General features: G+C 34.8%; 1 protein-coding gene across 1 annotated transcript in view; it reads right to left on the reverse strand.

Moving 5' to 3' along the window:
- The window catches only part of CNTLN (centlein), a 315,816-nt gene that overhangs the window by 93,663 nt on the left and 196,410 nt on the right, over positions 1-25,743 (reverse strand). The window contains exons 13-15 of the mRNA XM_061132229.1: positions 17,815-17,915; positions 6,485-6,576; positions 99-640 (exon numbers count right to left, since the gene is read on the reverse strand). Of these exons, the coding sequence (XP_060988212.1) occupies positions 99-640; positions 6,485-6,576; positions 17,815-17,915 (735 nt within the window). The remainder of the gene's footprint in view (positions 1-98; positions 641-6,484; positions 6,577-17,814; positions 17,916-25,743) is intronic.

A 25,743-nucleotide genomic window follows, 5' to 3' on the forward strand; every position in this document is an offset into this window, starting at 1 on the left:
ATACCAAATCGACAGTAGTTGAAATTCAATCTCCATTTGCTGGTGCTTTACATATGCACAGTGTCCCCACCACAGACCTAAGTTAATGAGAGCTTTACCTGCTTTCACTCATGTCCTCCCAGTCGTCCTTGCTGAGGTTCTCAAACACATTGCTCATGACCTTGATGGAGTGATTGAGAACAGTGTGGTAACGACCCACAGAGCACTTTTTCTTGGCTGTTTTAAATTTAACCTTGGTAGTGGTTGTCTTATAATCAGATTGCCCAGATCCAGATCGCGCTTCCGTGGTGGCCATCTCAGATTTAGCTTTGTCCGCTGAATGCTGTAATTTCTCCATTGAATTCATCAGCTCTTCATTTTCATTTCTCAGCTCGTTAGCTTCCGCCACTTGTCTCCTCAGGGAAACGACTTCTATCTCCAGCTCACTGATCTTTGCCTCAAGTTTAGCTTTGTCTTTCTCTGCACCCTTACTTCCCTTTTTTAACTGTTCCAGCTCTTTTTCTCTAGTCTGTGCATCTTCTTGCAGCTCTTTTACAAGGGATTTCAGGAAATCATTTTCTTTTATTAAATTTTTATTCCCTTCTTTTAATTTTCTTGACCTTTTCTCAAAAGATTTTAGCCGATTTTCCAATTCAATGACCTAAACAAAACAGTTTTATTTATTTTTTTAAAAGCCCCAAACCAGAATCTACTGTATTTTTATTATTTCTAACTTATAAGGACAAAATAAAAATGTAAAGTACTTAATTTCTAAATAATTCTAAGGTGGTATAGATAAATACATTCTAAAATGCAATAATACATCTTTTAAATAAAGGACAGATGGTAAAAGAAGTTAAAATTTTACACAATGTGATATAGCACTAACTATACTAATAAGCTTTGCAGAGTTCTGTGAGACCATAAATGCTTTGGTTTTATAATCTGCTGTTGGGAAGGAAAACATTTCTTTCTACCATTCTAGGTTCTTTGGCTGGTCTAAGAATGAAATTGATATAAGACAGATTAAAAAGAGAAAAACAAAAATTTAATAATTTGCATAACTCCTCTATACTTGGGAGATATCCAGGAAAAATGAGTAACTCCCCAAAATGGTTTAATTCCCTTAAGCCATCACCTTACATACCATTTTCATCTAAAGACAAAACAAGATTTGGGGAGGTGGGAGTCTTTTATAGGAGGTTCCCAGGAAAAACACAGTAAACAAGGGTCTGGTTAAGCAGATTCAGGTCTGTGCCTTCTCCACTGATAACAGTTTTAGAGATGTGGTTATATCTTCCTGGTACAGCAAGGTATACTCCCTTACAAATGGAGATTTCCCTTATAAATGTAAATGTTTCTTACCAAAGGATAACTTCCACTCAACTTTCAGAGCTTTTCCTATGTCTGGAGTTTCTTAAAAATAGTCAGCCTAAAATAATCAATGTGCCAAAGAGGCAAATACTTTGGGGTTATATATTTTGCTCCCCCTTCACTACTCACTGTGAAAAAAAAATATTTTCAGAGAAAAACAACTTACACAAAAAGTTTAAAAAATAGGTAAATGGGGAAACTTTATTATTAAAATAATATTAGTCTTCAGTATTTAATTATCACATGAAAAACCGATGACCTAAATAGAAAATAATCAACTGAGGCTGCTTTTTCATAACTTATAAAAATATAATTTTAGTAGTTATAACATCTAGTTTATACAAGAACTTTTTATAGTAAGAAATTTCAAAAATTATTTGAAAAGAAAGACATTTGCACAAATAAATCTAATAAAGGACAGAATCTAATTAAGTCTGGACATAAAGGAAAGAGCAATTGATTCTAAACCATGAGTACAAAAATTTCAAGGAGTTGATTTCAATTTAAATCTTAAAAAATAATCAATATTGAATGTTAAGCACTGTTGGGGAGAAAGAAATTTTCCTCTATTCTTATGGTTGGTCTAAGAACTACTTTGACATGAGACAGATCAACAGGATAATATCAAAGTTTTTATAACATGTGTACATAGGAAAGACCCAGGAAACCTGAGTAGCTCACTGAAATGCCAAAATACCATCCTCAACTTAAATACTAAAGAAGCTAAAGAAGAAAAGAGGATGTTGGGGGTGGGTAGAAGCCTACTGGTTTAAGGAGGAAAGCAATCAATAAGGAAATGGAAAAGCAAAAGCGTGGTAAACAAATGTCTGCTGGGCCCTAGAGAAACAATTCGACAGACAGAAATTTTAACAGACTTTGCTAGAGTCCTCCCTGTCGACACACCTAGTTCATACTCATTACCTAAAATAATAGGTTCCTTCCTGGGACAGGTCTTCTATCTTCATTCTTTTAGGTAGCTGGGAGATGGTCAAAGTTTCTTCCTGAGTTTGGGGGACCTTACTTGTTTTTAGCTCAAAATAACCCATATGTCAAAGAAACTTTTTGGAGTGGCAAATTTTACTCCTTTACAGTACATTTCACCATTTATTAAAAATTTTTAATAAATCTCAAAAACACATGAAGTAAGTAGAGCCAATAATTATCTTCCCAGAAAAGGAAATGGAGGCTCTGAAAACTTAACACACAGAGGTTTAAGAGGTAAACATTTCCTGGTTTAAACTGGGATTCAAGTTTGCTATTTTGTACCCATCTCACTATTCCACAAGCCATATGGGGAAGAAGAATTACATATATACATATATATATATATATATACATATATATATATATATATACACACACACACATACACATATATGGAAAATGAACAAAGAACTGGGGTCAAGAAAGAAGGAGTCAAGGAAGAAACCTTTATAGGTCTTAATAGAGCTTACTCAACCTGGAGTAAACGTATATGAGTTTGCACCAGACTACTGTAGATCTCTGGGAAACAAATTCTATTGTTCCCTCTCAATGCAAATACTTTACTGGAGAGCTGGATAATGTGACAAAAAATACCACGTTCAGGAATACATGAACATTTTTACTTTTTCTAAATCACTCTATCACCAAATCATATTGTCCATTTAGTAAAAAATTTTACAAGCAAATCAGGAATAACACCCTTTTATAATCTCTTCAGTTTCTCTCAATGATCTTTTAATCACTGCCCCAAATAGTACAGTTTTCATAAATATACTTTAAGATATTTTAGCATGTTAGATTCCAAGGTGGAGTGAATTTAAAGGGACTGTATTTTTTTTAATTATTTTATGAAAATAAACTATTACAACTTTAAAAATGATTTTGACAGTGATGATATAAAAATATTAGTAAGAAGGACTTCAGTCTGTAGGAAATTGAATTTTGAGCCTGGTCTAGATCTCACATCTAGCTCTGACTGCTTTACCCCATGAGATATTAATCTATTTTAACTTTACTTTCCTCATCTGTAAAATGGGAATAGTAACAGCTATCTTCTAAGTTATAAGTATTAAATATGATCATATATGACAATTCTTAGCAAATAGTAAGTTCTAAACAGCTTATCATCATCATCTCATTATTATTAATCGTAATAGCTATTTAATAAAATTACTTGAGCTAAAAATGCAATTACCTACACTAAATACTGCTGAATTAGCTATTAAATCAACTTACACTTTTGATTAAAATATAATATGTTATGAAGAAGTGTAGCAAACATCTTAAATTTAAGAGTTCAATCCTGGAAACTGGCATTTTTTTTTTTTTTAAAGATTGGGTACAACTCATGAAAATTTCATATGCAACAATGGAGAAATACCTTTTTTAGGTCCGGTATGTTTAAAATGTTTAAAGTTTGTTAACTGCCTACTGTGAATCTATGTTTAATCATAAGAACTAGTAAAGATTATTTGTATTTAAATTTAAAATGGGGAACAACATAGATACTACTTCTAAAGAATTTGATGAAGGAAAGTTCATAGCACATATGAAAGTGTTATTCAAGGTACACTCTCTAAAAATTGTTGTCAAATTGACTTTGTTGCTGCTGCTGCTAAGTCATTTCGTCATGTCCAACTCTGTGCGACCCCAAAGACAGCATCCCACCAGGCTCCTCTGACCCTGGGATTCTCCAGGCAAGAATACTTTAGTGGGTTGCCATTTCCTTCTCCAATGCATGCAGGCATGCTAAGTCATTTCAGTCCTGTCTGACTCTGTGCGACCCTATGGACAGCAGCCCACCAGGCTCCTCTGTCCATGGGATTCTCTAGGTAAGAATACTGGAGTGGGTTGCCATTTCCTTCTCCCAAATTGACTTTACATCTCCAAAAATAGAAAGGAAAGTTTCAACCTATATTTGAAAATGAAAGTCTAGGGAATTGTTAAAAGCATTTGGTTTGGGTGCTAATAGATCATCTCAAGTCCAGTATTGAGAATTTAATTTACCAAAAAGATGGCTTCTTTCAAAACTGAAATAAAACACCTGACTTTTTGAAGTTTGTGTATTACTTTGCCAGAGCTGTCATAACAATGTACACAGATTGGGTGACTTAAACCCTAATAACCTCATTTTAACTTAACTCTTTAAAGACCTTCATCTTCAAATATAGTCATATTCTGAGATACAGGAGATTAGGACTTTGACATAAGAATTTGGTTGGGGGAGGAGACACAATTGGGCTTCCTGGTGGCTCAGATGCTAAAGAATCTGCCTGCAATGCAGGAGACCTGGGCTCGATCCCTGGGTTGGGAAGATCCCCTGGAGAAGGGAGACACAATTTACCCCATAAGGGTTGAAATGTTAGTAATTTTTTTAAAAAAACAAATCTACCCATATGTTTCATTTCTACTATGTACAAATATTGTTTTCATGTTTTTACTATCTTTTAAAGCCATTCTGAATTTCATATATACCCTTGTAAAATAAGGAAACTCAACTAAAAGGGGTTAAATTATGACTCATACAATTGTATTATTTTTTTTAAGTGACAAATTTGACACACGGTCCTATGAAAATAATTCCTTTGGGTTTTTCAGGAGTTAAAATGGATTTCTGGATCTGCTATAGTAGTAGGCAATGAAGGGGAGCAGAATTCTGACTCTAAAATGTCTCTTTGGCACATGTCTTCTCTTGAGCTGGTTGTTTTTAAGAAACTGCAGACATAGGAGAATATCTAAAAACTGAGTAGTAACTGACTCCAGAGCCCCAACATCTTTTCTTGTCTTTAGTTGAAGAAGGTATTTAAGGTGATAGCTTAGGTCATTTCACAGTACCAGTTTCCATGGGTTATCTCCCATGTATACAGGAAGTATACATGTTATTAAACTTCTGTTTTTCCCTGTTAACCTGTCTTTTTATTACAAGGGATGTCTTATCCAACAACCTAGAAGAATAGAGGAAAATTATTTTTCCTCCTCCACATTATTTATGGCAGTTGGAATGAAATAATAAATTTCTTCAGGGTTTATACCCCAAGATAGTAAGTAGCAGTATAGTATAATATGTCCATGGAGATAAAAATTATACAAAACCTGGCAAAAATGAACAAATTGTTCTGAAACAAAAAAGGTAAGCTGCTATAAACTGTATCACATTCTATCTGGAAGTACATACTTTATTTCAATTACTTATTTTACCTTAAGATAAACGAACATGAGCATTTCTTGTTCTCTATGTTATAATGTCAAACTGATATGTGTCATTCAGTAATAATGAGATGACAGCCTCTGTTACCTAACCATATGGCGAGTGTTAGAAGCATAAGGAATCTCATCACCTGCTGTATATCAATAGATTTCCTACAAATCAATCCACAGATGTACAAAATTTAAGTAACTACATTAATATTTTTGTCTATATATCTGGACACTTCCAGCTTTTTCTAAGTATCCAAGTGGTAGCTGGTTACACGAATAATCTATTTAAAGAACATTTCCTTTATAACACTAACAAAAAGTGCTAAAATAAAACCAAGCCCGTTTAACTGAAATTGATGACTACTATTTAAGTACAAAATTGCAAAGATAAATGTTAAGATTTTTAAACAACATTTTGCTAATGAAGATAACCATGTTGTAAAGTGACTATAGGATTTATATGGAGGGGTTCTGTTAAAACAGGGAGAGTTATACTAAATCATATGGGCATAAATATTTCTCTAAAATGAGATGAGAATGTATAACTTTCAACTTTAACTTTAAAGTTATAAACATATTACACTTTAAAAATTTATAAAATTATAAACATTTTACTACATAAAACTAAAACTATTCTTTTTTTTAGTTTAAATATTGTAGTTTAAATAAGTGTGTTGAAATGTAAAATTTTTTGTACTTTCTATTGTTATCATTCTTTTTATCTCTTGAAAATATTTTAAATCTATGTCAAAGGAAGCATAAGTGTTTCCACATTTTTTATTTCACTAACATTGATTTTTTAGCCCCATTTTGGTAAGCCAGTGATTCTGAATTTAAATTAAGGATTCATACAAGGTTTAACTTCATGAGCCCTCATTTTAAAACATAATCCTTTATGTTAAAATTCAGATTTAACTTGCTCAGTTCAATATCTTAAAGATTAGAATACCTTCTGTAATGTCTGCTCCGACATTTCTTTCCAATTCTTCTCTGGAGTACTCTTCTTGACCCCATCATCTTCATCGTGTCTAAAGAGTTGTTCTGGCAGAGAATAAATAATATAGTATGTCTATATAGTATTACATATATATATATATATATAATATATTATGGTACCTCATATACTGCTGAAACACTGTCCTGTCATTTTAAGGAAAAGGGGTCTATAGTTTCTCCACTATGAATAATGTAGTCTATTTCATTGTCAAATATTGGCCATAAACTGAATGGTGACCCTTTTCAAGATTTTCAGTCACATAATTATGTATCTTTGTAGTGTCACTTTTTTTTTTCTGGCAGTGTAAGATTTTCAAAGGTACAACAGATCTGCAGGTTAACAATGCTGTACTTTTATTCCCATTTTCATTCTTTTGTAGACTATTCCCTCTTTGCCTTAAAAGCAGAATTCACTGCCTTTTTATCTACACAGTCACTACTAGTTTTGTTCTCTGGATCTTGTTCCCTGCCAGGAGGATCAGAGTGATTGCAGAACAAAGCAAATACTCACAGAATTAGGGTGGACTGAAACTGTAACACCCCCTACCACCACCTTTTCTTTTTTTTTTTTAAGTAAAAGATCCTGCACTGGCAGAGTAAAGCACAAAAATCACATTTTCAGAATAACTGACTTTACCCAGTCAAGGGTAAAGTTCAAATCATTCCTACACTGCCCAAGCATCCCTTCAAACAAGCAAAACTATATATAAGAAACACAACAACATTAAAGGAAAAAACAATCGTAAAACTTCAGTTAATATTATTAGAACTGAAATACATTAAAACCTATAAATATTTTTCTTAGATAAATTAGTGACAAATTTAATATTTTCTTACTGAATTATTTTTGAATTATATTTTTCAAAAAATCAAAAAGGGAGCAAAAATAACAATACATAAAGCTAAAAGGCTGAATATCTGTATTAGTCTGAGATGATTTTGCTTTAAAGTATGCTTGGCTGCTGTAGGTCAGTGTAAAACTTTGATTTATCAACAAAGGAAAAAGAAAACAATATTATTCTCTGTAGAGTAGAAATCCTCTTGGTATAAACAGTGACTAACAAGTTTGTTAGAGTGAATTAGGCATTTCTTTTGTCTTTGAAACATGACATATCCAATTAAAACTTCTGTACTCACGAAATAAATAGAACATTATCCTAAGGATAATAAAAGTCAGAATAGGTAGAATTTGCCACCTAGGGAATAGGTACCTTTACCTTGAAAATCATCGATTGGTTCCCAAGTTTCTCTTTCTAGTCCCCTAACACCATGGTGCTGAATTCATTTACAACATTCTTTCAGCAATATAGAAATAATATGCAAATACAATTCATCTGTTCTAGTGATTTAAATATCTGCTATAGTTCTTAGTAAAATATTTACACTTAAAAATAAGAAAACAGTTCTATTTTCAAAAGCCATACAGTACTAAAAGTAGCTAAATAATTCCAACAAAATAAATGTTAAAGACATTTAAACGTGAATTTGATTGCTGTTTTTGTGCTCCTAAGTGTGCTTCAAGATTCACAGGTGGACTGGAAGAGCAAGTTCACTCGTGGTTTTCCACTGAAAATTCTGTTTCTCACCTTCACAGGTCTTATAAAGAATATACAAGCAGCCTGACCCAGGCCAAGGACAGGAACAAAGACCCAAGTCTCTGCCCCTTGATTCCCTTCCCTTCTAAGGATCTCAGGATTTGGGAACTGAACAAAAGGATCTAGTTAGAAATATACAGGTCTATTTTTGTCCTTTGGTAGATATATGAGAATATGCTTCACCTTAAGTTCAGTTCAGTACCATTCACTCAGTCGTGTCCGACTTTTTGCAAGCCCATGGACTACAGCACGCCAGGCCTCCCTGTCTATCACCAACTCCTGGAGCTTGCTCAAACTCATGTCCATTGAGTTGGTGATGCCATCCAACCATCTCAGCCTCTGTTGTCCCCTTCTTCTCCTGCCTTCAATCTTTCCCAGCATCAGGGTCTTTTCCAATGAGTTATTTCTTTGCATCAGGTAGCCAAAGTTTTGAAGCTTCAACTTCAGCATCAGTCCTTTCAATGAATACTCAGGATGATTTCCTTTAGGATGGGCTGGTTGGATCTCCTTGCAGTGCAAGGGACTCTCAAGAGTCTTCTCCAACAACATAGATCAAAAGCATTAATTCTTTGGTGCTCAGGTTTCTTTATGGTCCAATGCTCACATCCATACATGACTACTGGAAAAACCAGAGCTGTGACTAGACAGACCTTTGTTGGCAAAGTAATGTCTCTGTTTTTTAATATGCTGTCTAGGTTGGTCATAGCTTTTCTTCCAAGGAGCAAGCGTTTTTGTTGTTGTTGTTGTTGTTTAGTTTCATGGCTGCAGTCACCATCTGCAATGATTTTTGGAGCCCAAGAAGATAAAGTCTGTCAGTTTCCATTGTTTCCCCATCTATTTGCCATGAAATGATGGGACCAGATGCCATGATCTTAGTTTTCTGAATGTTGAGTTTTAAGCCAGCTTTTTCACTTTCCTCTTTCACTTTCATCAAGAGGCTCTTTAGTTCCTCTTTGCTTCCTACCATAAGGGTGGTGTCATCTGCATATCTGAGGTTATTGATATTTCTCCCAACAATCTCGATTCCAGCTTGTGCTCCATCTAGCCCGGCATTTCACATGATGTACTTTGCATATAAATTAAATAAGCAGGGTGACAATACACAGCCTTGACATACTCCTTTCCCATTCTGGAACCAGTCTGTTGTTCCATATCTGGTTCTAACTGTTGCTTCTTAACCTGCATACAGATTTCTCAGGATGCAGGTCAGGTGGTCTGGTATTCCCACCTCTTTTAAGAATTTGCCACAGTTTGTTGTGATCCACACAGTCAAAGGCTTTAGTGCAGTCAATGCACCAGAAGTAGCTGTTTTTCTGGAATTCTCTTGCTTTTGATTCAACAGATGTTGGTAATTTGATCTCTGGTTCCTCTGCCTTTTCTAAATTCAGCTTGAATATCTGGAAGTTCTTGGTTCACATACAGTTGAAGCCTAGCTTGGAAAATTTGAGCATTACTTTGTTAGCTTGTGAGATGAGTGCAATTGTGTGGTAGTTTGAGGAAGGCTTTCTTATCTCTCCTTGCTATTCTTTGGAACTTTGGCATTCAGATGGGTGTATTTTTCCTTTTCTCCTTTGCCTTTCGCTTCTCTTCTTTTCTCAGCTATTTGTAAGGCCTCCTCAGACAACAATTTTGTCTTTTTTAATTTCTTTTTCTTGGGGATGGTTTTGATCACCGTCTCCTATTCACTGTCACAAACCTCCATCCATAGTTCTTCGGGCACTCTGTCTATCAGATCTAATCCCTTGAATCTAATTGTCACTTGCACCATATAATCGAAAGGGATTTTGGTCTAGTGGTTTTCACTACCTTCTTCATTTTAAGTCTGAATTTTGCAATAAGGAGTTCATGACCTGACCCACAGTCAGCTCCCAGTCTTCTTTTTACTGAATGTATAGAACTTCTCCATCTTCAGCCACAAAGAAAAAAATCAATCTGATTTCAGTATTGACCATCTGGTGATATCCATGTATAGAGTGATCCCTCGTGTTGTTGGAAGAGGGTGTTTACCATGACCAGTGTGTTCTCTTGGCAAAATTCTGTTATAGCGTTTGCCCTGCTTCATTTTTGTACTCCTAGGTCAAACTTGCCTGTTACTCCAAGTATGTTTCACCTTACTGGAAATTTATTTTTTAAATTGTGGTTTTAAATGCTTTACTGTTATTTTCACTCCTATGTTTTTTTACTCTTACATTTCTTTTGTCCCCTTAATTCTCCTAGATAACATTAAAAATTAAGGTAAATTGTTGAACATTTTCTCCTTCTTTTAGATATTTTAAAAAATTATTTAAAATTATTATTTTAAAATATTTTTAAAATATTTAAAAATTAAAAAATATTTTAAAATTATTTTAAAAAATTATTTAAAATTATTTAAAATTAATGGAGGGTTGCAGAATATAGTAGCCTAAAAATGCCACTTTGGCATATTGATTATTTTGGGCAGTAGGCACTTCAAAAAAATAGAGGGACAGATTTTCCTAGAACACCCCTTATCTGCTGGAAGACCCTCCAAAAGGAACTCACTCCCGTAAAGTTTCACCAGAGAAGACTAATTCTTATCACAGGAGGAGGAAACTAGAAGCCCACACTAGATCCAGACAAGCTTTATTACAAACTATGATAGCTCTCAGCTAGTCTCTTGAGGGCCCATTCATTTTTCCTAAAATCATTTACTCTCACTTAAGAGGCCTACATCCCTCTTCCTCCTCTCTTCCTATTAGAAGAGTATGTAATTCTGAATTCTAAAGCCTCCTATTTGAATACTCACTTTTCCCTGGGTATCTTCCATGTGTACATATGACATATATATTAATAAATTTGTTTTTCTTAATCTGTCTTTACCTACTGAAACCCCTACTATAGGGGTTTCAGTTAAGAACTCAGCAAGGTAGAAGGAAAATTCTTATTCCTTCCCTCCAATTATTTTTTTATTCATCTTAATTTTTGTTTCCTACACTAACTTTATTAAAGGTCTGTTTGTGATCATATCAGTTTGGGATACAAAGAAAGGGGAATAGGTATCTTGAGTATTGGCAATTTCCTAAACATACTGAAACCAAGTAGACCCTGTGGGGATTCCTGGGTATGGAAGCCTGTCTATGTCCCCTATTCTGTGTTTGTAGGGAACAGATCCAGCCTCCATGACCTTCCTTGACTCCCAAAGGGCAGATTCAAACATCTGCCAATCAGGGAAGGGAGGGAATGCAGAGACAAGGCAGGAACAGCCAAGAAACAAGCGTGCAGCCCGGGTCTGGTTCTGCCTCAAGGGATACACATAGCAGTATTCTGGGGTGCAGGCCTTGTACTCACCATAATATTATTAGCAACCCCACTCCTGAACTATTACAGTAAAATGCCTCACCAGGTTCTCCCAGGTTGAGACACACAGTTTTCAAGGGCAGGACCCCATTGTGCCCCACTATGCCTGGCAAAGCAATAAAGCTTCTCTTTTCAACTTCACTCAAAACGCAGTCTCTGAAATTCGATTCAGCATCAGTGCACAGTGGCTGAGTTTTCTGGCATCAATATTAATATATTTTCTTCATTTTTAGGAAAAAATAAGAGTCATAGTGAGCAGTGGAGAAGGAAATGGCAACTCACTCCAGTATTCTTTCCTGGAAAATTCAATGGACAGAGAAGCCTATTGGGTTATTTTCCAGAGGGTCACAAAAAGCTGGACATGACTGAGCAACTGAGCATACACACCACACATAGTGAGCATATTACTTTAGAGGGTACTTGTCATACAACAAAATAAGAAATATATCTTTGGTCTTTTTTCTTGGCTCCCTATACAGAGCTTCTAAAAGTCCTTAGAATTTCATGAGTGACAGAGAGATAGAGGTAAGAAAATTATCTTCTGTTATTCATAAGAGGCCCCTTTTCACAAGTTTCCCTTAAATCTATTTTCCTTTATATTTCACTTCTACTTAACACAAGCTGGGATATAAACTTCTTGTTGGAGACACCAACAAAAGTTGCAGGGTACAAAATTAATACACAGAAATGTCTTGCATTTCTATATACTAACAACAAAAGATAAGAAAGAGAAATAAATGAAACAATTCCATTTACCATCTCATTAAAAGAATAAAATACCTAGGAATAAACCTAACTAAAGAGATAAAAGAATTGCACTTTGAAAACTATAAGACACTAATAAGGTAAATAATAAATGATACAAACAGATGAAAAGATACACCATATTCTTGGATTGGAAGAATCAATATTGTCAAAATGCCCATACTACTCAAGGCAATCTACAGATTCAGTACACTCCCTATCAAAATATCAACAGCTTTTTTCCACAGAACAATAATTTTAAAATATTCTAATTCATATCAAAAATAAAAGACTCCAAACAGCAAAAGCAATCCTGGTGCAATCAGGCTCGTTAACCTCAGACAATACTACAAAGTTACAGTCATCCAAACAGTATGGTACTAGCACAAAAACTAAAATACTGATAATGGAACAGGATAGGAAGCCTGAAAATAAACCCATGCATCTATGGTCAATTAATCTATGACAAAGGAAGCAAGAATATATAATAGAGAAAAACACTCTCTTCAAACAGTGGTGCTGGGAAAACTGCACAGTCACATGTAATAGAATTAAATTAGAACATTCTCTAAATCCATACAGAAAAATAAACTCAAAATGGATTAAAGACCTGAATGTAAAACTGCATACTATAAAACTCTTGGAGGGAAACAGGCAGAACACACTGTGACATAAATTGCAGCAATATTTTTTTTTTTTTTTTGGATTCACCTCCTAGAGTAATGAAAATAAAAAGAGAAATAAACAAATGGCATATAATCAAGCTTAAAAGCTTTTTCACAGCAAAAAAAAAAAAAAAAATACATAAGCAAAATGAAAAGACAACCCACGGAATGGGAGAAAACATTTTGCAAATGAAGTGACCACCAAGGCATTAATCTCCAAAATACAGAACGGGTCATGCAGCTCAATATCAAGAAAACAAACACCACAATCAAAAAACAGGCAGAAGATCTAAGCAGACAATTCTCTAAATAAAGCATACACATTTCCAAAAAGCACATGAAAATATGCTCAACATTACTAATTATTAGATAACTGCAAATCAAAACTACAATAAATATCACCTCACAATGGTAATAACGGCCATCATCAAAAACTGTGCAAACAATAAATGCTGGAGAGGATGTGGAGAAAATGGGAACCCTCCAAAACTACAGATATGAATGCAAATTGGTACAACCACTATGGAGAACAAGAAGGAGGTTCCTTAAAAATATAAAAATAGAAACGTACAATCCAGCAATCCCACTCCTGAGCATATATCCAGAGAAACTATAATTCAGAAAGATATATGCACCCCAGTGTTCACTGCAGCACTGTCAACAGCAGCGAGGTCATGGAAACAACCTAAATCTCCATCAACAGAGGAGTAGATAAAGATGTGGAACATATACAACGGGATAGTAGTCAAGTCATTAAAAGGGAAGAAATGCCATTTGCAGCAACATGGATGGATCCAAAGATAAAGTGAAGTAAGTCAGACAGAGAAAGACAAATTACTTGTATGTGGAATCTAAAAATTTAAACAAATGAACTTTCTCTCTAAACAGAAACAGACTCACAGACTTCAAAAATAAACTCTTATTGTTACCAAAGGGAAAGGGAGGGGGATAAATTAGGAGTTTGGTATTAACATATATACACTACTATATACAAAATAGATAATCAATAAGGACCTAGTGAACTCTACTCAATATTATATAATAACCAATATGGGAAAAGAATCTGAAAAATAATGGATATATGTATATGAATAATGAATCACCTAGTTATATACCTTAAACTAATACAATACTGTAAATTAACTATAATATACAGCAAAATTTTTTAAAAAGTTTAAGTGTTGTCAACTTAAGATAGGCTGTTATAGATATAAGTTATCATATATAAGCCTCCTGTGTGTTTGCATGCTAAGATGCTTCAGTCATGTTTGACTCTTAGCGACCCGATGGACCGTAGCCCACCAGGCTCCACTGTCCATGGGATTCTCCAGGCAAGAATATTGGAGTGGGTTGCCATTTCCTCTTCCAGTGGATCTCCCTGACCCAGGGATTAAACCCATGTCTCTTAATGTTTCCTGCATTGGCAGGCATGTTCTTTTCCACTAGCAACACCTGGGAAGCCAATATAAGCCTCCTAGTAATCGCAAAGCAAAAACCTACAATAAACACACAAAAGATAAACAGAAAGGAATATAAGTACATTTATATAACTAAAGAAAGTTATCAAAATATAAAAGAAGAGAATAAGAGAATAAAGGAAGAGAGTAGAACTACAAAAAACAGCCAGTAAACAATTAACAAAAAAATCAATATGTACATACATATCAGCAATTATTTTAAGTGGAAATGCCCTAAATTCTCCAAAGACACAGAGTAGCTAGATCAATAAAAATAAGACCTATCTATATACTGATTACAAAAGATTCACTATAGATGTTAAGACACACATAGACTGAACATGAAAGGACTGAAAAAATTATTTCATGCAAAAAGAAACCAAAAGGAAGATGAAGTAGTGACACTTATATCAGACAAAACAGACTTTAAAACAAGACTGTTACAGAAAACAAAGATGGATATTATATAATGATGAATAGGTTATTCAACAAGAGGATTTAAAATTTGCAAATGTTCATACACCCTACATAAGAGCACCTAAATATAGAAAGCAAATATTAAGAGACCTAATAGGAGAAATAGACAGTAATACAGTAGCTGTTATGCTCAGATTTAATATTTCATGATAGTTCCAGTCTTACTAGGTGGTATGTTTCCAGGAATTTATCCATTTATTTTCTAGGTTGAGCAATTTGTTGGAATTTATTTATTATAAGTATTTTCCTATGATTCTTTATATTGTATTTGTGTTATCAGTTGTAACATCTCCTGTTTCATTTTTTACTTTATTTGAGTTCTTTTTTTCTTATACCTATAGCTAAAGGCTTGTCAATTTTATCTTTTCAAAGAACCAGCTCTGAACAGATTTATAACTGGTAAGGAGATTGAATCAGTAATCAAAAACCTCCCAACAAACAAAAACCAGGACCGGATGGCTTCATTAATGAATTCTACAAAATATTTAAAGAATTAATGTCAAAAAAAAAAGAATTAATATCAATTCTTCTCAAACTCTTCCAAAGTATTTAAGAGAACGGAGCTCTTCCAAACTTATTTTACATGGCCAATATTATCTTGATACCAAAACCAGAAAAGGACACCACAAAAAAATGAAAATTATGGGCCAATTTTAAAATGGGCTGAAGATCTAAACAGACATTCTTCAAAAGAAGACATACAAGCATAATTTGCTTTAGTATGCTTTGCTTTACTCTTCTTCCTAGATACTGTGTTTTTCAACAAATTGAGTATGTGTGGCAACCTTCTTGTCAGCCAAGTCTACAGGTGCCATTTCTAACAGCATTTGGTCATTTTATGTCTGTTACACATTTTGGTAATTTTCCCAATATTTCAAGCCCTCCTCAAGCAAAATGATTACAACCCACTGAAAACTCAGATGACAGATAGCATTTTTTAGCAATAAAGTGTTTTTTAATTAAGGTAAGTGCATTTTTTTAGACATAATGATATTGTACAGTTAATAAACTACAATATAGTGTAAATACAATTTTTATGTACACTGGGAAACCACATAAATCATGTGGCCTGCTTTATAGCAATATTCATTTTATTGTGGTGATCTAGAAAAAATACCTCGCAATATCTCCTAGAAATGCCTATACAGATGGCCAACAGATATGTGAAAAGATGTTCAACATCATTAATCATTAGGGAACACAAATCAAAACCATACTGAGATATCATCTCATATCTTTTAGAATATCTATTATGAAAAAGACAGAAAGTAACAAATCTTGCTGAGAATGTGGAGAAAAGAGAACCCTTGTGCACTTCTGGTGGGAATATAAAGAAGTGCAGTCACTTTGTATAACAATACGGAGGTTCTTCAAAAAAATAAAAATAGAACTACCATATGATCCAGCAATTCTACTTCTGAGTATTTATCCAAAGAAGATGAAGACACTAACACGAAAAGATATATACACCCCAATGTTCATTAAAGCATTGTTTATGATAGCCAAGATACGGAAATAACCTAGGTGTTCACTGATGGATGATAGAAAGAAATTGTGGCATATATATATGTATATACATATATATATATGTATATATAAAATGGATATTATTCAGCCATAAAAAAGAATAGCATCTTGACATTTGTGATAACATTGATGGGCCTCACAGACATTATGCTAAATAAATAAATAAGTCAGAGAGAGAAAAACAAATGTATGACGTCTCTCATATGTGCAATCTAAAGAAACAAAGAAGCTCAGAAATACAGACAACAAACTGATGATTAACAGAGGTGATAAAAGAAATGAGTGAAGAGGTCACAGGGTAAAAAGAAAAAAGAAGGGAGCACAGATTTGAGCCCTGGCTGGGGAACTATGATCCCACATGTCTCAGGGCATGGCTTAAAAAAAAAAAAGTAAAGAAAAAGAGAGTACTAAAAATAAAGGTCTCATCAGTATTTCACCCACTGATCTTAGTAGTCACTAATGATCACTGCCTTGATCTATGACAAAAAAAAAAAAAAACCTCAGTGAAAAAGTATGCTTAAGTGAAAGTCACTCAAGTCATGTCTGACTCTTTGTGACCCCATGGACTATACAGTCTATGGAATTCTCCAGCCCAGAATATGGGAGTGGGCAGCCATTCCCTTCTCCAAAGTTTAAAATATGACATAAATCAATGGTGTAAAACAGAAGGATTCAAATATTGGCCTTGACAAGTCATGGGTATACTAAACAGGTGAAACTGGAACAACAAAGTAATTGGGACAAAATCCAGATGAGTGATATATAAACATTCAAATATTACATACAAATTATTAAGTATAAATAACTAAGTATAAATTATTAATTATAACTTGTCAACACCTAAAAAGCACAGTGGTAACAAGTAAGCTGTAGCAAGTTTAAATAAGAAGAAACTCTGTCATATCAACCTTATTTACTTTTTTTAATGAGGTTACTTAGGATGGACTGAAGTCCTATAGTAAATACACTTATCTTGATTTTAACAAAGGAAAATCTTACAATTGAAATAGATTATCCCCTTTTACTGAATACTCTCAGGCTAGGGTTCAGGCAGGTTTCAGATCTGCAGATCTCCAAGTTTCCTTCTAGCTCTAAGACTGTGACTCCAGGTGAGAATCACATCACTTCTAAAAAATGTAATGTCATATGAAAATATAAATGAATTATTGATAGTAACTACCTCTATGTTATCAATAACTCTCCATTACCTATAAAACTTTGAACAAACATAACCAGTAAAACTTCATCAATGAATAATAAAAATTAATATTCTCTCCATATCCAATATTTCTTTAAAATTTTAATAAACTATAAACCTAACTTTTAAGTGTTCTTTCTACTTGATTTTCTCATGAAAGATGAAAATGCTAATAAGATATGAAGGAGTAAAGCAATAGAAATAGGGAGAGCAGGGTAAGATTCTTAGAAGCTGAAAATAAAACATTAAAAACTGGATAATTTTAAACTGCCTACATTGAATATTTATTTTGACAAAGTTACCTTCGCTTCTCTCTGCCATAAATGTATTCAATTCTTGTATTGTTGCTTTATCAACAGACATATGTACTTTAAGTTTATCCAGTTCTTCTTGAAGATTCATTCTATGAAAATTAACATAATAAACAATTATTTTAAATATGTAAGTTAAGAAAAATATGGCAAACATATAAAGATGGCAAAAATATTTTTAAAATACATGAATTAATAGTAAAAAAAGCTAGAGCATATTAATATTAACAAATCCTAACAATTAAAATTGAATTTTAATGACATCTCTAAAGTAAAATGTTTCAACTGATTTTTAACTTTGTCTAAATAAACATACTAAATAATTAAAAAACATAAACTACATAATTTAAAAAAAATCTATTGACTTACCAGATCATTTTCTAACACACAGATACACGATATAAAATAATAATAAAACATTAATACATATCACTGAAAACAAAGAGAGTAAATCTAAAGATGCCAAATAAAGGCAAAAAATCCTTACTAGTAAAATGAAATTGAGCTACCATGACAACAGACCTGGATTAAACAACATCCATGGAGAGCTCCAACCTTGAGACCTGAGTGGACAAGAAAATTTATCCACAAGGACCCTCATGGCTGAGACACAAAACTGGATTAACTGAAGGAAGCTGGGACACAACATTTTCTGAATGAAAACCTGAATATCTAAGCTTATCTGGCTGAAGTTCCATTAAAAAGAAGCTTTTTGTCCAGTCTAAGGGCAAGAAAGAGTCAATCATGTGTGATCAGAAACATAACTATATATTGTTGTTGTTGAGTTACTAAGTCATGTCTGATTCTTTGTGACCTCATAGACTGTAGTACACCAGGCTCCTATGTCCTCCACTATCTCCTAGAGTTTCCTCAAATTCATCATATTTACTGAGTCAGTGATACTATCTAACCACCTCATCCTCTGCTGCCCTCTTTCTTCTTTTGCTGTCAATTGTTCTTAGCATTGGGGTCTTTTCCAACGAGTCAGCTCTCCATATAAAGTGGCCAAGGTATTCGAGCATCAGCCTCAGCAACAAGTGAAAGTGAAAGTCGCTCAGTTGTGTCCAACTCTTTGCAACCCCATGGACTGAGGCCTGCCAGGCTCCTCTGTCCATGGAATTCCCCCGGCAAGAACACTGGAGTGGGTAGCCTATCCTTTCTCTAGGGGATCTTCCCAACACAGGGATCCAACCAGGAGCTCCTGTATTTCAGGCAGATTGTTTACCAGCTGAGTTACCAGGGAAGCCTAAAAGTGAAAGTGTTAATCAGTCTGTTGTGTCCGATTCTGTGTCACCCCATGGACTGTAGCCCACCAGGCTTCTCTGTCCAAGGAATTCTCCAGGCAAGAATATTAGAGTAGGTTGCCATCAGTCCTTCCAATGAATTTTCATAGTTGATTTCCTTTGGGATGGACTGGTTTGGTCTCCTTGAAGTCCGAGGGACTCTCAACAGTCTTCTCCAGTACCACAATTTCAAAGAATCAATTCTTAGCTGCTCAGCCTTCCTTATGGTCCAACTCTCACATCTGTACATGACTTCTGGAAAAAAAACTTAGCTTTGATTAGACAGACCTTTGTTGACAAAATGATATCTCTGCTTTTTAATGCACTGTCTAGGTTTGTCACAGCTTTCCTTCCAAGGAGCAAGTGTCTTTTAATTTCATGGCTGCAGTCACCATTTGCAGTGATTTTGGAGTCCAAGAAAATAAAGTCTGTCACTGTTTCCACTGTTTCCCAATCTCTGCCACAAAGTGATGGGACCAGATGCCATGATTTTAGTTTTCTGAATGTTAAGTTTTAAGCCAGCTTTTTTGCTCTCCTCTTTCACCCTCATTAAGAGGCTCTTTAGTTCCTCTTTGCTAATGGCAAATGGCAGAATGCCATTAGGAAGGTATCATCTACCTATCTGAGGATGTTGATATTTCCCCTAGAAATCTTGACTCCAGCTTGTGATTCATCTAGTTCAGTATTTCACATGATGTACTCTGCAATAAACTGTGGAAAATTCTGAAAGAGATGGGCATACCAGACCATCTGACCTGCTTCATGAGAAACCTATATGCAGGTCAGGAAGCAACAGTTAGAACTGGACATGAAACAACAGACTGGTTCCAAATAGGAAAAGGAGTATGTCAAGTCTGTATATTGTCATCCTGCTTATTTAACTTATATGCAGAGTACATCATGAGAAATGCTGGGCTAGATGAAGCACAAGCTGGAATCAAGATTGCAGGAGAAATATCAATAATCTCAAATATGCAGATGACACCACACTTATGGCAGAAAGTGAAGAGGAACTAAAAAGCCTCTTGATGAAAGTGAAGAGGAGAGTGAAAAAGTTGGCTTAAAGCTCAACATTCAGAAAACTAAGATCATGGCATCTGGTCCCATCACTTCATGGCAAACAGATGGGGAGACAGTGGAAACAGTGTCAGACTTTATTTTTTTGGGCTCCAAAATCACTGGTTTTTCCAATGGTCATGTATGGATGTGAGAGTTGGACTATAAAGAAAGCTGAGTGCCGAAGAATTAATGCTTTTGAACTGTGGTGTTGGAGAAGACTCTTGAGAGTCCCTTAGACTGCAAGGAGATCCAATCAGTCCATCCTAAAGCAGATCAGTCCTGAGTGTTCATTGGAAGGACTGATGCTGAAGCTGAAACTCCAATGCTTTGGCCACCTTCATGCGAAGAGTTGACTCATTGGAAAAGACCCTGATGCTGGGAGGGATTGGGGGCAGGAGGAGAAGGGGACGACAGTGGATGAGATGGCTGGATGGCATCACCGACTCGATGGACATGTGTTTGAGTAAACTCCGGGAGTTTGTGATGGACAGGGAGGCCTGGCGTGCTGCAGTTCATGGGGTCGCAGAGTCGGACATGACTGAGCGACTGAACTGAACTGAGCTGAACTCTGCATGTAAGTTAAATGTGCAGAGTAACAACATACTGCCTTGTACTCCTTTCCCAGTTTTGACCTGGCCAGTTTTTCTGGGTGTGGTTCTAACTTTTGCTTCTTGACCCGCAAACAGGTTTCTCAGGAGACAGGTAAGGTGGTCTGATGCTCTCGTCTCTAATAATTTTTCAGTTTGCTGTGATTCACACAGTCAAAGCCTTTAGTAGTCAATGAAGCAGAAGTAGATGTTTTTCTGTAATTCCTTTGCTTTCTCCATGATTCAACATATGTTGGTAATTTGATCTCTGGATCCTCTGGCTCTTCAAAACCCAGTTTGCACATCTGGAAATTCTCAGTTCACGTACTGTTAAAGGCTAGCCTGAAGGGCTTAAGCATGACCTTCCTAGCATGTGAAATGAGTGCAAATGTATGGTAGTTTGTACATTCTTTGGCATTGCTCTTCTTTAGGATTGGAACGACAAGTGATCTTTTCTAGTCCTGTGGCTACTGCTGAGTTTTCCAAATTTGCTGGCATATTGAGTGCAGCACTTTCACAGCATCATCTTTTAGGATTTGAAATAGTTCAGCTGGAATTTTGTCACCTCCACTAGCTTTATCTGTAGTGATGCTTCCTAAAGCCCACTTGACTTCGCATTCCAGGATGTCTGGCTCGAGGTGAGTGAACACACCATCATGGTTATCCGGGTCATGAAGACCTTTTCTATATAGTTCTTCTGTGTATTCCTGCCACCTCTTCTTAATCTCTTCTGCTTCTGTTAGGGCCATACCATTCCCATCCTTTATTGTGCCCATCCTTGCATGAAATGTTCCTTTGATAGTTTCAATTTTCTTGAAGAGATCTCCAGTCTTTCACATTCTATTGTTTTCCCCTATTTCTTTGTATTGCTCATTTAAGAAGGCCTCCTTTTTTTCTCCTTGCTATTCTCTAGAACCCTTCATTCAGTTGGATACATCTTTCCCTTTCTCCCTTGCCTTTTGCTTCTCTTCTTTCCTCAGCTATATGCAAAGCATCCTCAGACAACCACTTTGCCTCCCTGCATTTCTTTTTCAATTCATTTTCTATATTGCTGCTGCTGCCGCCAAGTCACTTCAGTCGTGTCTGATTCTGTGCAACCCCATAGATGGCAGCCCACCAGGCTCCTCCATCCCTGGGATTCTCCAAGCAAGAATACTGGAGTGGGCTGCCATTTCCTTCTCCACATTTTCTATATTACTGACATTAAAATTGAGCCATTATATGTTTGCTGAGACCTGAAGAAATGACAGTAATGTAAAAACAGGTTTATGACCTGTGTAGATTGAGAGTTCCGGCAGACACAATCGTCCACTACAGAGAGGTATCTAAAACTAGAGAATGGACAAGAGGAAAGCCACGACAGAAAATAATTCTTAAAGAAGTCAGGTTTGTAGATAAGAGTAAATATGAATAAGCTCAAAGCCACAAATGATAGTCTGTATATCTCCCCATTCAAAATGGGAGAATCTACAAGGAAAGAGAGGTAACACAATAATTTAAAATGAATTCTTACAAAATTAGAGTTTTTAAAATGGTGATAAAAAAGAAAAAAAGTTATAAACATATATGAAAAAGAACAGGGGTTTATGAGAGAAGACAAATTTTTTAAAAAGAACCAACTACTATATCTAGAAATGCTAATAAATAAAATAAGTAAAGCTAGTAATAACATAATAACTGAAAATTAAAACTCAGTGGATGGATTAAATAGCATACCAACAAAGCTAATAAAACTTTGTAAAATTAAAGACAACACAAAGAAACAAAGCAAAGGAAACAGTAACTATATATATAGTGTGTTGGAATGAGAAGGCCAGAAAGCATCTAATAGAAATTATTCGAAGAGAGAATTGAGAAAATGGGGGGGGGGGGGAGACAATATTTAATATACAATAACTGAAGATTGAGAACCAATGTAAAGTATTAATTAATAGATTAAGAGAGTATCAAAAATTGAAAGCAGAATTAATAAAACTATATTTACACTAGGCATATACCAAAACTGAGGACACCAAAGAAAACAAGACAATTATAAAATAAATAGAATGAGAAAGAAAATCAACAATTAATGAATTCAGGAAAGACAGTAGGCTTCTGATACTAGTAAGAAAATTAGATGGAAAATAAGTAATATTTTCCATATTCCATGGTTTACTACTCATAGGTCCTATATTTAAAAACTATTAAAGAATATTCTATTTCAGGAAGAAAACAACCTCAAAAGCAATGTATACAACAAAATAGGAAATGATGATGAAAGAAGTATAAATGTGTACATAACAGCAAGCAAACATTTATTAAGCAAAGCAATCAAAATATCTAAGTGAAGGTAAAACTAATATTCTGAACTACAAAATGACATTAGATGAATGAAAGGATCAGAATTAAAGCATTTGAAGATTCTTGCATTGTAAAAGAAGAATGGAAGCATACTGAAGAAATTAAGACTGTCAAATAAATGAAGTATGTTATAATTTCAAGAAAAAACATTTAAAGAATAGAAAACAAAAATTTACAAACTAGCAGAGCACAAAAATGAACTAAAAATATAATCAAATTGAAGGAAAGAAAGATCTTTAAAAGAATCATAAAAACGAAATATACACTAAGAAAAATATTCAGGATAAATATGGTCATTATATAACAGTGAAAGAAATGACTTGCTAGGAAGATAGATAACAACAGCTATAAATTTTTATGTACTAAACAAGAAATATAATTCTTAAAATAATTCAAATTAAAGGTATATAATGTGGAAAAAACAAAACAAGTAGTCGCTGCTTCCCCCCACTCAGTTTACTTCCTGAAAAAAGTTGTTTATAGTTTGATGCAAATAATTATATTTTTGTTCATAGAAACATAAATACACATATATAAAGATTTAACAAATTGGAATCTTACACATTTGAAGTTAGGTTAAACTCAGGTTACAGGTTAATGGGAAGGCAAACAAACATGCACACATATATGTGTCCATGCTCAGTCACGTCCAACTCTTCAGGACCCCACGGACTGTAGCCCGCCAGGCTCCTTTGTCCACGGGATTTTCCAGGAAAGAACACTGGAGTAGTTTGCCATTTCCTCCTCCTGGGGATCTTCTCGATACAGGGATCAAACCCGTGTCTGCTGTGTCTCCTGCACTGGCAGGTAGATTCTTTACTACTGAGACACCTGGAAAGCACACACATCTATACCCAACCACAAAGCGATTAAGTTTAAATTAGGTTCTTGCTTTGTTTTGCTAAGAACATAGAACATAATGTAGCAAGATGGCCCCACAAAGAAAAACCAGATGTAGCTCATCTTAACTTAGTTTTCCTTGGCTCTTACTGAGATCACTAACCCAGTGGAACACAGGGCTACAGCTGTTGGAAATGTTATTTCATGCTTCTTTAGACGTATTCTATGCTTACAGTTTTGTTTTGTTTTGTTTTTTAAGGAAGAATTCACAAAGTCTGTACTGTTAATGTGAAACATTTAGAAACATTAGGGACTGCCTTGTTCTTGAGTCAAACTAAGTACCAACAAACTACACATCTTAATGGGTATTTGGAAAGGCAGCTGACAAGAGTAAGTGCTCAGGCACTCCCAAGCAGGATGAAACATTGGCTACTTAGGGACTCAGATTTATTACCATTTATTCTGCTGTTTCTGATGTTCTGTTTGGTATGGGAACCACAATTCAAAATCTACTTCTGACTGGACAAATTATGCAAGGTGACTGTTTTCAGATGCTGGAGAACAGGCTACAATGAACTTTGATCAACAAAGAGAGTCCTAAGGACAGTCCAGATTTCTGCCAGGAGGCACTCATGATGATGTCATGATGTAGGAAGAGGGAGTCTTCAGTGACCTGAAGAAAAAGAGGATGGAGTTTGGGAAAGCTGGAATGTTTGGAATTTGTAAAGCACAGTACTCAGAGAAGAGGAAGCTAACCGAGGAGGAGCTGCAGAAATTTGCACAATTCATTTGAGTCTTTGGCTGAATATTTTGTTGCACAAGCATACTATGAAATTCAGTAAGGCAAGCAGAGAACAACCAGTGCTTCAGAACTATTCCCAGAGCTCTCAGGGCACTGGGAGACATGTGAATTCTACCCAGCCAGAGGGGAGAATCTCGTTGAACATTAGGGGTACTCAGCAAAGAACCCAAAAGGGTCATTCCAATGAACAGGGTACTCCAAGTCTGTGCTAACAAGGTGTTTTAATATACTGAAAATATTTAAATTGAAATTTTAAACATACTTCTCTGAGTAAATAACGGAAAAAAATGGACGGAAATCAGTAAAGACATAGAATAAAAACTCTTCCCTGAAAATTTATAAAAGTCTGTCCAATAACATCAAAACACATATTGTTTTCAAGTACTATGGACTTGCATCAAAATAAAACTATAATGCTGAAACATAAAACATTTTAAATAAAATTTTTTAAAAGTCATGAAAATTATTTTCTATGGCCACAATATCAATACACTTAAAGTAGAAATCAATACCAATTATGTCTGGAAAATCCCCAGATATGTGAAATTAAAGAAACTATTTTTAAATACTTTTTTCTCAATGAACAATCTAAGAGGAATTAGAAAATATTTGAACTTATAAAAAAATAAAATGCAATCTTTGAAAATTTGTGAAGTGCTAAAGCAGTGCCTACATGCATTTCTAGATCATTACATGCGTATATTAGAAAAAAAGAAGGACCTACAATGATGTAAGCTTCCATAATTAAAAAAAAATAGTAAAAGAGGACAAAGAAATTTGAGTGCTTTTTCATTTGTCTATTGCCTATCAGGAGATAGTACCTTTGTGAAATATTTGTTCAAATGTTTTGCTCATATTTACACTGGATTGACAGTTTTTTTCCTATTTATTCATAGGAACAATATATTCTGGGTATTAGCTCTTTGCTAGACATATACCTTTGTCTTTTGGTACTATGACATATCTTTCTGGGCTCTGAAAGTTGCCTTTTGATTAACTGAATGGTATC

Source organism: Dama dama, chromosome 29 (genome assembly GCF_033118175.1).
Source record: "Dama dama isolate Ldn47 chromosome 29, ASM3311817v1, whole genome shotgun sequence".
Taxonomy (NCBI): domain Eukaryota; kingdom Metazoa; phylum Chordata; class Mammalia; order Artiodactyla; family Cervidae; genus Dama; species Dama dama.